The sequence below is a fragment of the Notechis scutatus genome, chromosome 8, assembly GCF_049901735.1.
Source record: "Notechis scutatus isolate UNSWTSFEM ecotype Mainland chromosome 8, rNotScu1.2, whole genome shotgun sequence".
NCBI lineage: Eukaryota > Metazoa > Chordata > Lepidosauria > Squamata > Elapidae > Notechis > Notechis scutatus.
In genome coordinates, this window is record NC_142016.1 from 25774380 (window position 1) to 25791053 (window position 16674).

At 52.6% G+C, this 16674-nt stretch overlaps 1 protein-coding gene across 1 annotated transcript; it reads left to right on the plus strand.

Moving 5' to 3' along the window:
* The first annotated feature begins 5663 nt into the window (after positions 1–5663).
* Positions 5664–16674, plus strand: SIX5 (SIX homeobox 5). The gene is made up of 4 exons (XM_087971252.1): positions 5664–6138; positions 6183–6857; positions 9597–10870; positions 11957–16674. The coding sequence occupies exons 1-4, from the start codon at positions 6023–6025 to the stop codon at positions 12565–12567; spliced, it is 2676 nt and encodes an 891-aa protein (XP_087827378.1). The 5' UTR covers positions 5664–6022; the 3' UTR covers positions 12568–16674.

The following is a 16674-nucleotide window of genomic DNA, read 5'->3' on the forward strand; positions in this document are numbered from 1 at the left end:
CACAAACGCGCAACACGCCAGCTTTCCACGCCTTTCCCAGTGTCCCAAGTGCGCTGCCTTTCGAGCCAAAATAGGCTCCTTCTCCGGGTCTTGCACGCTCCCTCCCCGCACCCCCTCCGTCCGCCCGTCTCTGGCTGCCCGTGCTTGGCACACCCTCTGTGGCTGGCCTTCCCTGCCTCCTCTGCAGAGTTCCAGGCGCCCAAAACTTCTCCCCCACCCACCAGCCCCCCCCCCCTGCAGGGGTGTGTGTGTGTAAGAAAAGCACCAGCCTTCTTTCTGCCCCCCCCCTCCTGGGTTCCCTCTCTGGCTCAGCCCCACCCCACCCCCTGACCCCGGGAAGCCAGACCTCGCCCTCCTGCAACCTCCTGCCATCTGGTGCCAAGGCCTGCGCGGGAGCCAGGGTGCCCACTTAAAGGTCTGGGGAGCGGAGTCTCAGGCCAAGCGGCCCCTGCCCTCCTTTTAACCCTTCCCTGCCTGGGAGTCTAAACACATCCCAGCCCGTCACGTTTTATGAGCCCTGCAGCTTCTGGCAGAGGGTTTAAAACTCAATCCCTCCAGCCAATCAGAGTTTTGCTGTCGACTTTGGGGGGGGTCTTGGCACGGTTTGCTCCTAATGAAGAGGAGGAGGAGGGGTGGTATAACTGTCCTCCAGTATTTGAGGGGCTGTCAGAGAGAAGGAGGAGGAGGGGGAGTCCAGCTATTCTCCACAGCACCGGAAGGCAGGACAAGAAGGCAGGACAAGAAGCAACGGATGGAAACGAATCCCGGAGAGATCCAGTTTAGAACTAAGGAGAAACTTCCAAACAGGGAGGACAATTAACCAGTGGAACGGCTTTTCTCCAGAAGTTGTGGGTGTTTCGTGACTGGAGGCTTTTAAGAAGAGTCTGGACAGCCCCTTGTCTGAAACGGTGTAGGGTCTGTTTGAGCAGGGGTTGGACTAGACAACCTCAAGGTCCCTTCCAGCTCTATTGACACCACCTGATTGATTGACATCACCTCAGTTAAAAAGCTCCTCCTGCTTGTTCCCCGCACTCACTGGCATCCTGGAGGACCAGCCTTCCGACAGATCACACGCAAACCCTTCCTTGCTGGCATAACTCTCATTCACACATGGAGGGTCTGACCTGATCCGATCAGGCCATTTTCCTTCCAATGACTTCCTTCTTTCTCCCTGGGAAAAAAAACGAACGCCTTGGTTAGTTGGTTGGTAAAGTGAGCCAACGGGGGGGGGGGGTGGGGGGGGATGAAGGGGTTGGAGCAGCTTGGAAAGACGAGCATTTTCATTTTGCAGAGCGGACAAAACTTTAGAATCCTTCGGTGCAAAACTCATTCAATACCCATTTATGCTCACAGGAGCCATACGGTGGTAAACAAGGAAGAGGATTGTGGGATTCTTCCCCCTCCCCACCCATCCAGGCCGTGAGGACATTTGAGGAGGGGGCTTGTTTCTGCCTGAGCCCCCCCCACTCCGTGCTGTGATGGAGGGGGGGCTAGTCAGCTTGCTGGAAAGCATCCCACCCCCTGCAACCCGCCTTGCCAGCTGTTTCTGGCCAGGCTCCACCAAGCTAACTTTAGAACAGAAACATTCCTGCAGCCTAAATGGAACCATGGAGCAGCCAGCATTTTTTTTTGGGGGGGGGCTGGGAGAGAGCTAGCTGGGAATGGTTTGCAAGGGTTTTTCATCCTCCTGTTTGGGGCCCTGGGTTAGAGGCCCTCATCAGCAGGGACCTTCCAGGTTGCCCTTTGCAGGTGGCAAAAGTCAAATTGCAAAGATTTCACAGCTGGTTTTCTCTCTTTGGTTTCCTCAGGAGCAGAGGTAAGGCAAGTGGGGGCCCAGGGGGGTCAGAAAAGTCAAAATGGCTTCCCTGGGATCCAAGTGCCAGGTGCTTAAGGTTAGAAATCTGAGAGTGTATTTTCTTACTTTTATTTTTTAAAACACAGATTTAATAAAATGTGGTTTTATCAAAACGCAGTTCACAAAAACTTTCTACTAAAATTGGTGAGGCGCTTTCCGGATTCCTAATTTTAAAAAAGATTCGGGCTCCCTGCCCCGTTTTTATCCCACGTCAGGATGTCCAACAGACCACAGCAATTTCTTATCTGCAAACGGGACTTATTACCTTTAGGTATTAAGCCCTTTTGTCTCTGTTTTTCCCCTTAGAATTCTCCATCATGAACCAGCTTGCGTGGCCAACAGCGACCCCTAATGTCCAGCCTGGGAATGGCAGGGGATCCAAGAAATCCCCCTTCATAGAAGCTATGAATTTATATAACAATGGCAGATTTTCAAGTTTCTCACAAGTCTTCATCGAAAAGTGTGTCTGTGAGAGGACTGAGATAGCAAGGGGGATAAGGGACAGAGATAGTGGAAGAGATTTTTGCCAGGGCTTTTATCTCTTCAGAGCAGAGATTTCCAACTTTGGCGACTTTGCGGACTTCAAACTCCCAGAATTGGTTTCCACTGTGTAGCCCGGTGGAAAATGAGCTCAAATCCAGGCCAATTCACGTAAAACTCACCCAAGAGCTTTGCTTGTTTGTGTCGGTTCATCCGTTGCAATCTACAGTTTAACATTTGCTATCAGTGACCTTTTGGTTTCCAAGTGCGGTAAGATAGAACAATAGAATGATAGTAGAACGATAAGACAGATGAATAGGGTGAATCGATAGGATGAATGTACATAGATAGGACAGAGATATGTGACAGATGGATGAGAGAGAATATAGATAGAAAGATGATAAAGGTAGATAGATGATTGACAGAGTGAATAGAGTGAATAGATAAAGCAAATGAATATACATAGACTCAGAGACGTGATAGGTAGATGAGAGAGAGAATAGAGAGATGTATAGTGGGTGAATAGATAGATAGATAGATGATATAGATCAGGGGTGTCCAACCTTGGCAACTTTAAGACTTGTGGACTTCAACTCCCAGAATTCCTCAGCCAGCAAAGCTGGCTGAGGAATTCTGGGAGTTGAAGTCCACAAGTCTTAAAGTTGCCAAGGTTGACACCCCTGATATAGATAGATAGATACCGTGTTTCTCCAACAATATGACCTCCCCAATAGGAAGGCCCAGCATGTTTTCTAGGCATAAAATGAAATTAAGCCCCTCCCCCAAATTTAGGCCTATTTTAAAACATGCAAAATGGGGGAAGGGCGGGGGACTTGCCGTTAGGAGCGCCCCGGGTGGCAATTCCTTGCCACCAGCTGCTCCTAATGGGAGATCATGGCAGAGCGCGGAGAGCTCCCTACTCCTGCCAAGCACCTTTGCGGCAGACCCAAGACCTTCAGCGCCCGCCGCTGTTGATTTCCCTTCCGCCCATGCCGCCGCCGCGTTTGGAGCTGCCACTTCCACGTTTGGAGCTGCCGCTGCATTTGGAGGTGCCGCTTCCGCATTTGGAGCTGCCGCCGTGTTTGGAGCTGCCGCTTCTGCATTTGGAGCACTGCCGCTGTTTGGAGTTGCCATGTCCGCATTTGGAGCTGCCGCTTCCACGTTTGGAGCACTGCCGCTGTTGGAGCACCACTGCCATTTGGAGCGCCGCTGCCACTCCAAACATGGCGGCAGCTCCAAACGCGGAAGTGGCAGCTCCAAACATGACGGTGGTGCTCCAAATGGCGGCAGTGCTCCAAACACGGAAGCGGCAGCTCCAAACATGGCGGCGGCATGGGCAGAAGGGAAAGCAACAGCGGCGGGTGCCAAAGGTCTTGGGTCTGCAGCCAAGGTGTTTGGTGGGAGTAGGGAGTTCTCTGCGCTTCGCCATGATCACCCGTTAGGAGCGGCTGGTGGCGAGGCTGCCCGTGGGGTGCTCTAGATGAGGATGCAAGGGGGGTGATTAAGTCACCCCCGAAAAGACGGCCTACCTGTTTTTGGGGGGCTCAAAAAAATATAAGACCCGGCCTTATTTTATGAGAAACACAGTAGGTAGGTAGGTAGGTAGGTAGGTAGGTAGGTAGGTAGGTAGATAGATAGATAGATAGATAGATAGATAGATAGATAGATAGATAGATAGATAGATAGATAGATAGATGAGATAGATAGATAGATAGATAGATAGATAGATAGATAGATAGATAGATAGATAGATAGATAGATAGATAGATAGATAGATAGATAGATATAGATAGATGATAGATAGATAGATAGATAGATAGATAGATAGATAGATAGATAGATAGAACAGGCTGAAGATGGGTGGTAGACAATGGTAGATGAATGGACAGATGGACGGATGGACAGACAGATGATAGATAGATGAAAGATGCTAGATAGATGATAGAGATATATATGATGGATGATAGATGGATGGATGGACGGACAGACAGGCAGACAGAGAGATAGATGATAGAGATAGATAGATAGATAGATAGATAGATAGATAGATAGATAGATAGATAGATAGATAGATGACAGACAGAGTGAATAGTGAATAGATAGAGAGGATGAATATACAGATAGACACAGAGAGATGTGATAGATGAGAGAGATATATATATAGTGGGTGAATAGATATAAAAACAGATGATAAAGAAACAGACCACTGATTAATAAATAAATAATATTGACGTCTCCACTCACAGGGGCAGTGGGAGCTTCATTCAACTTCATGCACTATTAGAAGCTCACAGTTCCTCAATGTTGGTGTTTTTAAGCTGTGACTAGGGGTTTCCTGTAGCTCTAAAGTCACCTCCCTTTACAGTATTATTGTCTTATTGTATTGCTTTATATTTATTTATAACTTTGTTATCTCAACAGCTTTCAAGCAGCCGCCATAAAAAAAAGGGAAGGCCGAGAACAGTAAAACGATGATAAAGGGAATTGGTGGCAGGCAGCTGTCCCTTACTCCAGGTGGCACCAGCTGTTGGGCCCCTATTGAGTGGCGATGCCACCACCCAGAATGCCACCTGCTGCCCCATGGAGGGGGATCCTGGCCAGATCAGGCGACACAAGCTCTGAAAGAAAGACGGCGACCCTGCAGCTGTGACCTTCCATGGCTGCCTCTCCAAATTCCCCCTGGAAGTTGGCAAGGAATTTACCCCTGCTTTTCACAGCCAACTTCCCCAACCTGGTGCCCACCGAGTGCACTGAGACTGTCTGAGACAGGGGTGTTCAACCTTGGCCACGTTTGTGGACGAAGCCACAAGGGCAAAGCCGGCTGGGGAATTTTGGGAGTTGAAGTCCATAAATCGACAGGGTTGGACCTCCCTGGTGTAAGAGAAGTGGAACCAGGGTTAAACAGTAACCAGGATAGGGAGCTTCTGTCCACAGAGACACTCAAGGAGGAAAGAGACCCATTGCCTGGGAAACCGGACCCCCCCAATGGGTCACAAGTGATGGGTGGGCAGATGCTGAACAGAGCAGGGCAGCCTCCTCCCCCAACCATCCTGGCTGAGCTTTATGGAATTTGGAGTCCAGGGTGGGGCAAATCCACATTCCAGTCCACCCTGTGGCCTTCTTTGAATCCTAAGTGCGGGAAGGGACCTGGGAGGTCTTCTAGTCCACCCCATGCTCAACCCTCATCCCATCCAGGACAAAAAGCTTGTCCAATCTTCGATGGAGCACCCCACGTTTTTTTTGGGGGGGAGGGGAGCGTCGGAGGGTCTCCCAGGGGCCCAACAAGGGAGATCCAAGCTGATGGCCCCATCCTGGATGGGAAGGAACTTGGGGGTGGGTGGGGGGGAAGCAACTTCGCTTGGGAGGGGTCCCATCGGGGCGAGCCCGGAGCTGCTATGGAGTTTGGCGGGGCGCGGAGGATGTGCGGGATCCCAACCGAGCGGGAGGGGGAGGAGGGGGCCCGATCGGGGCTGGGCGCAGCCTCGCCGGAGCGGGAGAGCGCCTGGCCGCAGGAGGAGCCCCGCCCCAAGGAAGGTGGAGGAGGAGGAGGAGGAGGAGGAGAAAGCGAAGTGCAGAGGGGCGGGCGGGCGGGGGGAGGCTAGGGGCGCGAGGGGGCCGGACGGGGAGGGGACCGGGCCGGAGGGAGGCGGGCAGGCAGGCGAGGGGGCCGGACTCCCGCGCCCGAACATGGCCTCCTTCCCCGCCGAGCCTCCCGGCCGCGGCCCACCCGCCGCCCCGCCGTCCGCGGCCAGCGGCGGAGCAGCGGAGCCGCGCCAACTTTCGCCAACTTCGCCGCCCGCCCCGTCCCGCGCGGAGCCCGGCGGCGCGGCTCCTCCCGCGGCAGCAGCGGCTTCTCCTCCTCCTCCTCCTCCTCTTCTCCCCCTCCGGGGTGTCCAGCTCCGGCCGCTGCTCCGGCCGCCGGCCTGCCGCGCTTCTCGGCCGAGCAGGTCTCGTGCGTGTGCGAGGCGCTGCTGCAGGCGGGCGACCCGGGCCGGCTGGGCCGCTTCCTGGGCTCGCTGCCGGCCGAGGAGGCGTCGCGGCTGGAGGCGTCGGGCTCGGGCGAGAGCCTGGCCAAGGCGCGGGCGCTGCTGGCCTTCGAGCGGGCCGACTTCGGCGAGCTGTACCGGCTGGTGCAGAGCCGGCCTTTCGGGCCGCCCCACCACCCCTTCCTGCAGGACCTCTACCTGCGGGCGCGCTACCGGGAGGCGGAGGCGGCGCGGGGCCGGGCGCTGGGCGCCGTCGACAAGTACCGGCTCCGCAAGAAGTTCCCGCTGCCGGCCACCATCTGGGACGGCGAGGAGACGGTCTACTGCTTCAAGCGCCGCTCCCGGGCCGCCCTGCGCGACTCCTACGGGCGCAGCCGCTACCCGAGCCCCGAGCAGAAGCGCCGCCTGGCCCGCGACACCGGCCTCTCGCTCACCCAGGTCAGCAACTGGTTCAAGAACCGGCGGCAGCGCGACCGAGGCGGAGGCGGAGGAGGCGGCGGAGGAGCCGCGGGAGGAGGAGGCACGCCCAGCAAGAGGTGAGGAGGAGGAGGCCCTCTGGGCATGGGCAGAGCGCCCCCGCGGGGGGGGCTGGAAGGACGCCTTGGGCGCGGCTGGCAAGGGACAGAGGTGGTAGAGCCTCCAGGGGCCTGGGCAGGCTACCCGGGTCCTTGCCAACGCCTTGGGTGCGGAGGGCCTGGGAGGTTGGCCCCCATAATCCCCGGCCAGGCTGAGGTTCGAAGACGGGAAGAGTCCCCCCCAAAATGGGATGGGGGATGCAGCCCTAAGAGTTGGGGGAGGGGCATCTCCAACTCCTGCACGTGTGAATCCTAAGCAGACCCCCCCCCCCAAAAAAAAAATCTGCAAGCAAGCTATAAACCAGGATGAAACTTCAACCTGATCCTTGGGGGGTGGGAGGGGTTTCACCATTTCTGCACAGGGGAGGAGGAGGAGACACCCCTGGAATCTGGGGAATGCAAGGGGGGTGTTTTTGCAAAAGGGTTGCTGGGAGGGGTTGCTCCCCCCTCCCCCAAAAAAATGGCTCCTAGGCTAACAACCTGGCCAGGTGCAAATTCCCAGCAACCCGAAAGGCAGCCAGACTGGCACAGGTGGTAGCTCCCTTCTGCCTCCCCCCATCCTCGCTTTGACCGTGTACACGTGCCTTTGACACCCCCCACCCCACCCCGGTCTGTCCCACCACCCATTTCACTTCCCTGGGTTCCCGGACCATTTTTGGGGTGCTGGAGACGAGTGAGCTGGCTCCCACTTCTTTGGAGTTAGCAGAACTTTCTGAGAGGGGGAGGGGCAAGGGTGGGGCAGAGGAGGTGGAGAATCTACTAAGGGAAGAGAATCTGTGTAGCTCAGGGTTGAAATGAGGGGGGGGGGTCCTTGGTGCTCTCTGAGCTTGGTGGGTTTCTTGCAGACGTTTGGTGAGCCGACTAGGTCAACATCCCTCACTGCTCAGTTAGATCAGCATGAGTAGCCCTGATGAGGTTACCTAGTTGGGTCGTGAAACGTCTGCAAGGAAGCCACCAAGCTCAGAGGGCACCAAGGAGGCAGCCAATAATCCCTGCTGGGTCTTGGGACAGCTTAGAAGAACCTCAACGGGGACCCCGCCCGCCACATCCTTTCAAGGCAGCCGAAGTCCTGCCTCCACACTCTTCAGCCCACACAACGTGGAAACCTCTTCTCCTTTGTTGTGAAATCTGAGTCCCAGGCGTTGGGTTTCGCTGGGCCTCCCGATCTCCTCCCTTCCCAGGCCAAGGGTGGAGACCCAGAACCATCTCCACCTCCTCCTCCTCCTCCTCCAGATAGCTGGTTGGCGGATCCCCACCTCTTCCTCCAGGGTTGGGAATGCTTACAAACCATGGGCTGGCAGTGGGGAACCTCGGAGTAAGGCCCAAAGGAAACGGTTAGGCTGTGGTTGAACATAGCCACGAGTTTGACAGGCTGAAGGTGGGACCCACAGGAAGCCATCCAATCGTGAATTTGGGGGAACCGTGTTCTAGGACACGGGTCTCCCAACGCGGCCATTTTAAGACTTGTGGACTTCAATTCCCAGAATTCCTCCGCCAGCCCATAAAACGATCTTTCCATTTTCCTACACCAGGAGTGTCCAACCTTGGCAACTTTGAAGACATACAGGTTGGGGGAATTTGGGGAGTTCAAGTCCACAAGTTGCCAAGTTGAGAGACCCCACCCACCCACCCCGCTCTAGGAAAATAGAAAGGCGGTTTATTTAACCAGGGTTTGGACTTCACATACCGGAAAGAGGAGGGTTGAAGTTTCCATACTGCACCCGCATTGCTACTTCGATCCCTGCAGTTTAAGTTTTATTTGTTTGTGTATTAAATGTATATGCCATTTATCTCGGCACTTTTGAGGTTGGCTGAAATACAGGATTATTATTTTTAGCCGACGGCAAAACAACTGAACTGTGCCAGCTACTATCCAAGGAAATTGGATCACATTTTTGTTTATTGGTTGATGTCCCGCCTTTATTATTTTTTATTAAATTAACTCAAGGCGGCGAACGTATGTCATACGTCTTATTTCCCCCCCCTACAACAACCCTGTTGGCCTGACCGTCTCCCGGTTCCTAGAAATTCCCGGAAATTCCTTCTGAGGTTGGCCAAGAGGAGGGATTGACTCCAAGGGTGGAAGTTGGCAGCTGCGTCAGACGGAGCTCCCTGGTGCAGCTCCTCCTTCACCTTGTAGGAAGAAAGTGAGTCGCTTGTTGCGGCCCAGAGAAACGGGGGGTCCCTAAATGAGGCCCCTTCTCTGGGGTCCTAAGCGGTGGCAGGAATTTGGGGAGCTGCCGAGAGGTTTGTCGGTTGTTTCTCCTTAAGGACAGTCTTGGTGGGGCAGCCTGTACCCCCTGAATTACAGCTGATCCTTGATTTACAACAATTGAGCCCCAATTTTCTGTTGCTAACCAAGACGGTTGTATAAGGCAGTTTTGTCCCATTTTACAACCTTTCATGCCGCGGTTGTTAAGTGAATCCCTGCGGGGATTCAATTAGTAACATGGTTGTAAATCTGGCTTCCTTGTTGACTTTGCCCGAAGGTCGTAAAAGGGGATCGCGGGACTCCAGGACACTGGAACCGTCATAAATACGAGTCAGTTGCCAAGCATTGATCCTGTGACCTTGGGGGGGTACAACAGTTGTAAGTGTGATGGACGGGCATAAGTCACTTTTTCAGTGCCTTTGTCCTTTCTAACAGTCGTTAAACGAATGGTTATAAGCCGAGGACTTATCCTCTGACCTCTCCTGCAGTGAATCCGATGGGAACCCGAGCACAGAGGACGAGTCCAGCCGTGGCCCGGAAGAAATGGAAGCCGTGGGGGGCCTGTCCGCCAGCCACGAGGGCATCGCGGCCCCTGGCAGCCTCTTCCTCCCGGGGGCCTGCACCAGCGCCTCCTCCATCCTTTTGAACGGGAACTTCATCACAGCCAGCTCCCCGCCCGCCATGCTCCTCAACGGGGGCTCCGTGATCCAGACCCCCGCCGGAGGGGTCATCCTCAACGGGCTGACCCTCGGAGACAACCAAACCATCACCCTCAGCCCCGTGGCGGCTCCCAGCCCGCCCATCCTCCTGAATGGCTCCGCCGGCCTGCTCACCCCCAAGATGGAGGAGGTGGGCAAAGCCCCCCCGGAAACCCTCTCCCCGGCCACGCTCATCCTCAACCCGGCGGCTCTCCAGGGAGAGGTGAAGTCGGAGAGCGGCGTCAACCCGCTGGCGTTCGGGATGGACATGAAGTCGGAGGAGGGGCAGGGGGCAGTTCTCCCTCCCCTCCTGTCTCTCCCGGAGGCCTCCCCGCTCCTCTCCGAGCACAAGGGGGCGCTGTTGGCCACGGTGCCCCTGCCCCAAGTGGTCCCTTCGAACGAAGAAAGCCCCGCAGTCCCCCTGTTGCCCGTAGCCCCTCAAGCGGCGGTGCCCCCGAGTCCACAGATTGTGCCTCTCGCTAAACTGGTCCCTGTCGGTCAAGCTCTGGCCGCTTCCCAGGGAGGAGGGCCAGTGGGCGGTGGGCAGGGGTCCCCAGCGGTGGCCTCTCCTGCCGTCACTGCCACCCCGCTCCTCTCTGTCCCTGGGTCCTCTACAGCCCCGGCCACTGTCCTCCACGTTTCTGCCCCATCCCTTCTCCCGCTCAGCCAGGTATCGCCCCCTTCGCAGGTGGTCCCCCTGTCCCAGGCGGTTCCCGGGGCCCAGCTGCTGTCTCCACCTCAGATGGTCCCCGTGTCCCCCACCCAGATCTACACCATGTCCCCCGGGGCTCCGGCACCTCAGCTGGTCTCCATTCCTCAGGTGGCGCAGGGCTCCCAGCTCATCTCCTTGCCCCAAGTGGTGCCCACCTCTCAGGTGGTGACTCTGCAACAGGGCATGGGCAGCCCCATCCAGATCCTGACCAGTGCCGCTCCCCTCAAGGTGGGCCCTGTGGCTGGGACCCCACAAGGCACAGGGGTCACCGGAGGCCTTGGCCAGAACAACGTCCATCTCCTCAACACCAGCGTTGGTGTCGCCGCGCTGCAGCTTCCAGGCACAGCACAAGGTATGTATCTGCCCTGGCTTCCCAGGTGGCTGAGCCTTGTCCAGCCACAATGGAGGACCTCTCCTAACGTGGGAAGAAGGCTGGGTGTTCTCCGGAAGAATCAACAGTGCACACAGTTCAGAATTAGAAGGGGGTTCCTGCAGTGGATGGTATGCTACCGGTTCAGACCGGTTTAGCCGAACCGGTTGTTAAAAAAAACATGGGCAATCAGCTGAGAGGAGAGAGAAGAGAAAAGCGCGGGATCGGCCCTCCCACCTGCTCCTGCGCTCTCCTCTTCTTCCTCTTCTCAGCGGATTGGCACTGCAGAGCTTCAGCTGGTGTTTGGAAAGCTGCACACGTGGGTTAGGCAAAGCACGCCCACCAAGCCACGGCCACCGAACCGGTGGTAAAACCATTGGAATCCCACTACTGGGTTCCTGTTCTGGAAATGGGGGTCCCTGTACCAATAGAGGAGAATATTTGTAGCTCAGGGGTTCGTACTCTCTGAGTTTGGTTGTTTTCAAACAGAGGACGAGTCCAGCCGTGGTCCGGAAGAAATGGAAGCCCGCATAAGCCTGCATGCACGCACACACACACATTCCTGGAATCCTTGTGGTGATCCATTTCTGGACGTCGCAAGAATTCCTCTCTGGTCATCTTGACAAAATCTAGATGGGGTTATTGTGAATCCCTCTGTCGTGCGTTCCACTTTCTCCACGGTGACGCAGTGGTTAAGAGTGCGGTACTGCAGGCTGCTTCTGCTGACTGCCGGCTGCCTGCAGTTTGGCAGATCGAATCTCACCAGGCTCAAGGTTGACTCAGCCTCCCGTGCTTCCAAGGTGGGTCAAATGAAGACCCAGATGGTTGGGGGCAAGAGGCTGACTCTGTAAACCGCTTAAAGAGGGCTGGAAAGCACCGTGAAGCGGTATATAAGTCTAAGGGCTACTGCTCCAAGCTGCCGTTTCTCCTCCCTGAACCGTTCTCTCCTTCCTTCCCAAGGCCATCTCCTAAATCTGGAGAGCGGACAGACACCGGGGTTGAGCGATGGGGGGCCAGAATGCTAGAGATCTTGTCTAAAGCGGGTCCTCTGTTGTCCTTCCGTTCCAGGTAACCTCCTCCTAGCCAACCCAGCCACCGGCAACAGCACCATTGTCACCGGCATGGCTGTACAGCAAGGCAAACTGAACCTCACCGCCACCTTCCCAGCTAGCATGCTGATGACCCTTGTGCTCTCCGCTCCGGCAGCCTCAACTTTGACTCTTCCCATCAAGCAGGAGGTGGCAGTGGCCACCCCGGCAGCTCTGGGAGCTACCGAAGGCAACGCTGGGTTGCTTGCGGGAGTCCCTTCAGTGCTGCCTACTGAAGTCTCCCCTCTTTCGTCCTCCAACAGTGCCGACCCGGCCAGCGTGGCCTTCGGACCAGACACCGGCCAAGGCGCTCTCCTTTCCAGCTTCTCCCAGCCAGAGACCCTGTCCATGTCCCAGCCGCAGGTAGTGTGGTCCAACCCGGTGAGCATGGACCTTCAGGGGAACAACTCCGAGGGGCTCTTTGCGATGGTGGAGAAGGGGTCAATGGAGGAGCTCCGGCTGCCCGAGGGTGAGGGCCTTTTGCTGGCTGCTGCTGGGGGGGACCCACTAGGTCCCGAAGGTCTGGACTCGGGTGAAAAAGTGCTGACTCAGCTGCAGTCGGTGCCCGTGGAAGAACCTCTGGACCTGTAAGACTCGGGCAGTGGGTGAGTTGTCGCTTTCCGGGCAACCTTCAAACTGAGAATTCGGACCTCATGATCTTTCCCAGAGTTTGGGAATACTCAAAAGTGCCTCAATTGGAGAAGACGCTTCCCTGCCCATCTTTGCACAGGAATGGTGTCACACTACAAGGGTTCTCCACATGGCCCTTCACGCTGACCACAAGAGACCACTGCTGGTGCGGCCAATGAGGGTGTCCCTTCGTGGTCGTCGGAGTAGCAAACACTACAATCCCGGGCAGTTCTTGGCTTTCGACTGGTTGTTGAATGACCACAGAAAGTTGACGGGCTTTTGAAAAGCTACTTAGGACCTCTCCTCAAAGTGACGACCACAGCATTTCCCCCTTCCTTGGGGGTCATGGGATCGCATTTCGGGTACCTCACAACCGACTCACATTTCCAACCGGTTGTGGTGGCCTACGGTCTTGTGATCGCAATTTGCTGCATTTTTGTAAGTTTCCCATCATGTTTTTCAAACGTCCATCCAGAGAATGGATTCGCTTAAATGGCCACGGTGTTTTGCTTTGCTTTGATGACTCCCTTTACGGCTGTTGTAAAAAAAGTGGTCTTAAATCAAGCCCCATCACGTGGTGCTTTGATTTAAGACTGCAACAACTTACAGTTGAAATCCCAGTCACAATTGTGGCCCTAAGTCAGAGGTCCCCAAACTCGGCAACTTTTAGGACTTGTGGACTTCAACTCCCAGAATTCTCCAGTCAGCTATGCCTGCTTTTCTCTCTCTCTTAATCTCCTAAAGTGGAAAGAGATTGCAGAGGAAGGGATTGCAAGAGAGTAAGCTCTGCCGGCTGGGGAGAATTCTGAGAGCTGGAGTCCATAAGTCTTAAAAGTGGCCAAGTTTGGGGGGGGCCCTGCCCTAAGCCAAGGAATGCTTCATACAGCAAAGGAAGAGCTGCTTCCGTTCCTCATTGCGAAGGTCAAACGTTTCATTCCGCGTCTTCTTTGAACTTCCTTCTACTAGATACTCCTCTCTTATTTCCAAAGTCACACTACATCTTGGGAAGCTGGGAACGTCCCACTCAAGCCAGGGAAATTTTAGGATATCAAGAAATATTTCCTGTCCTCTCATCCATGGTGCTAGGGATGATCCCAAAATGGAGAGGCAGGGAAATTATGCAGTTTCCATTTCACTCTCGGGGGGTGTTTCGGTGGCGTTGAGGACAGCCTGTCATCCCTCAAAAAAGGGCCACCTCTGGAAGCAGCTTGGATGTCTCTCTATCTGCACACATGCCTTGGTGGTGGAACAGACGTTTCGAATCTGAAGACGAGAGGACTAAGAAAACGTCAGGCTAACCATGACCATCCTATCCATGGACAATGCAAAAATGGTGTGGATTCTGCACAGGTTGGTCCTACAGTTAAACGGTACCTAGATTCTATATACAGAACAAGCTTCTTAAGCCACTATGATGATGTTACTCTTTTGTATTTTCGGACTGACAGCCAAAGGCCGCTGTCCACCATAGTTACTTTCACCTGTGATGGATAGAACAGCTTGAGTGATAGAAATAATTCTGCGTTATTGCAAAATGGAGTTCCTCCCCCAAGGACCCCAAAATGAATTGCTTCTCTTTGCGAACACCTTGAAATCCTTAAAGCCAGTGCTGGAAAAAAAATATGCATAAAATCTGTTTCTAAAAGAGGCCTTCTAAAAAAACACAATTCCCCATACTTCGTGTAAATTAAGTGAAGTTCTGCTGCTTGTATGTTTGAGTTTCTATTATGTGGATATAAGGAAAAAAAGTGCCATTTTATTAACACTACATTCATGCAACCTTTAGGAAATTTTGTTGAGTGACATAGCCGAAGCTATGCCAGTTATGAAATGAAGTTGGAATTTACTATAAATTGACGATGCCACATATAGCGTGGAGAAAGTCAAGACTTAATGCAGTGTTTTTCAATTTTGGCTACTTTTAAGATGTATGGACTTCGGCTCCCAGAATTCCCTAATGTAGCTGGCTGGGAAATTCTAAAAGTTGAAGTCCATACATTTTAAAAGTACCCAAGGTTGAAAAACACTGGCGTAATAGAATAATCTTGCATTAAACATTCCTAATAGGCTACCTGTTTACAGTACCTTCAGAAATATTAATGCTTTTTTAAGCATTAAAACATGTTCCATATAAGCAGAAATATTTTGTTGTAAAGGCAATTTTTGCAGAGAAAAATTGCAGTTGGAAATCCTGTTTTTCTCAAGCTGAAACAGAAATATTCTTGAGGGAACCTTGGAGAGTTGTCTTTAGTCAATATGGACAGAACTAAACTAAATAAGATAGCCCAGAGCTCTACAGGTAGTCCTCGACTTACGATGTTGCTTCACGACCATTCACATTTACAACGATCAAGGAACAGTTACTTTATGGCCTGTAAAAGCACCATTGTAAATGGTGATGCCACCCTGCCCTCTCACATTTGGGGCACTTGGCAACCGGTTAACCACAATTTGTGACATTTTTTTTTAACAGTTTTCCAGCAAAAAATTCTCATTCAAATGAATGGACTTAGGAGCATCATGTTTGCTTAATGACTGCTGGCAAAAAAAAAAATGTCATGAAGTCACTTCCAATCATGTGTGCCTCGACTTTACGACCACATTGCCAGTCCCAGTTTTGGTCCTAAGTTAAGGACTACCTGTAGAGGATGAGGCAGCTTACTTGCACTTTACGACTTGCTAGGGAGGGCAATTTTGCTTCCATCTAATTCTCGCTTTACTGACCAAGCTTTCTATTCAGTAGTTTTAACAACAATGCAGAATTATCTAATTTGCAAAGGGTTAAAAAAAAAAAAGAAGGAATCAAGATGGCAGCTGCAACTATGCAATGAAAGGCCCGCCTCCGTTTATAGGTGTCAAAGGGCGGGACTTTGATCACAGGAGGCCGCCATCTTGTCCTTTTGGACCTATTCGTGCAGACCCCTCTGCGTGTTTGGCATGGAAGAAAATACGCACGTTGGCCATTTGTGTGCCCACTTCTAAAGGATACACGAGTATTTTTGCCCTAGCGAAATACATGTTGTGCCTACTTTTTCTCCAATCAATACAACGTTGATTGTGTCGCTTTCTCTCCCAAGCTACATATTTTTTGCAGGGCGCTTTGGAATCGGAAAAAGGCACTACAGTACTTTGAAATGCATATTTTACACACTTATCCGTTCCAGGTTCTGACCCAAGAGAGTTTTTTTAAAGACAGGTAGTCCCTGGACTTATGACTGTTAATGGAGCCTGGCCATTATGGTTATGACAGTCATAAAACAGTTCATGTAACCGATCCAATTGTACGACCTTTTTTTTTCTGGGAGTCCTTAAGCAAACCAGTGATTTGTTAGGGGGGCGGTTTTGCTGAAGTAAATTCCAATTTTCAGCAAAACCATCATAAAATGCAGCCATGGGACCACAGGATGCTGCAAACGGCTATAAATATGTGTTGCCGACTGCCTGAAATTTGGTCACATGACTCTGTGTGTGGGGGGGTGACTCCCAAAACTTTGAACTTGGGTTACAAGTAACCCCCAAATAGGGCTGTTCTAACTTTGAACAGTCACTAACTGACCAGTCATAAGTTGAGGACTACCTATTTCTCCATAAACCCTCATGCTAAGAAGTATTGCAATTAGTTCCAGGACAAAAAATGTGTAACTTGAGTGATTTCCCCCCCTTCCCCCTTTTAAATACATGCAAACAACATTCTTTCTCTGAATTGTTCGGAATCTGTGAAGGGCTTTTATGGAGTTGAGGTCCACGTGGTTCAGAATATTGTGTTGTAAGGTGGGAAACTTCACAATTCATTCTATTGAGAACAATTCTACTAGTGCGGTGAAGCAATCGCTGTTTTCCAACACTACTTCCTTCTTGGTTATGCAAATATAGCATTGTAATTTCTCTAAACGTGCCTTCTCTCCCGTCAGGTACTAAAGAAACACATCTGTTCCCACCGTTTGTGAGAAGCAATCATTTCTATAAGATATTTTTATATCTCTCTGGTTTTTTTTACATCTTTTTGTTGTCTTTTATATATATTTTATATATATAAATATATATATATATATATATTTTATCCTAAAA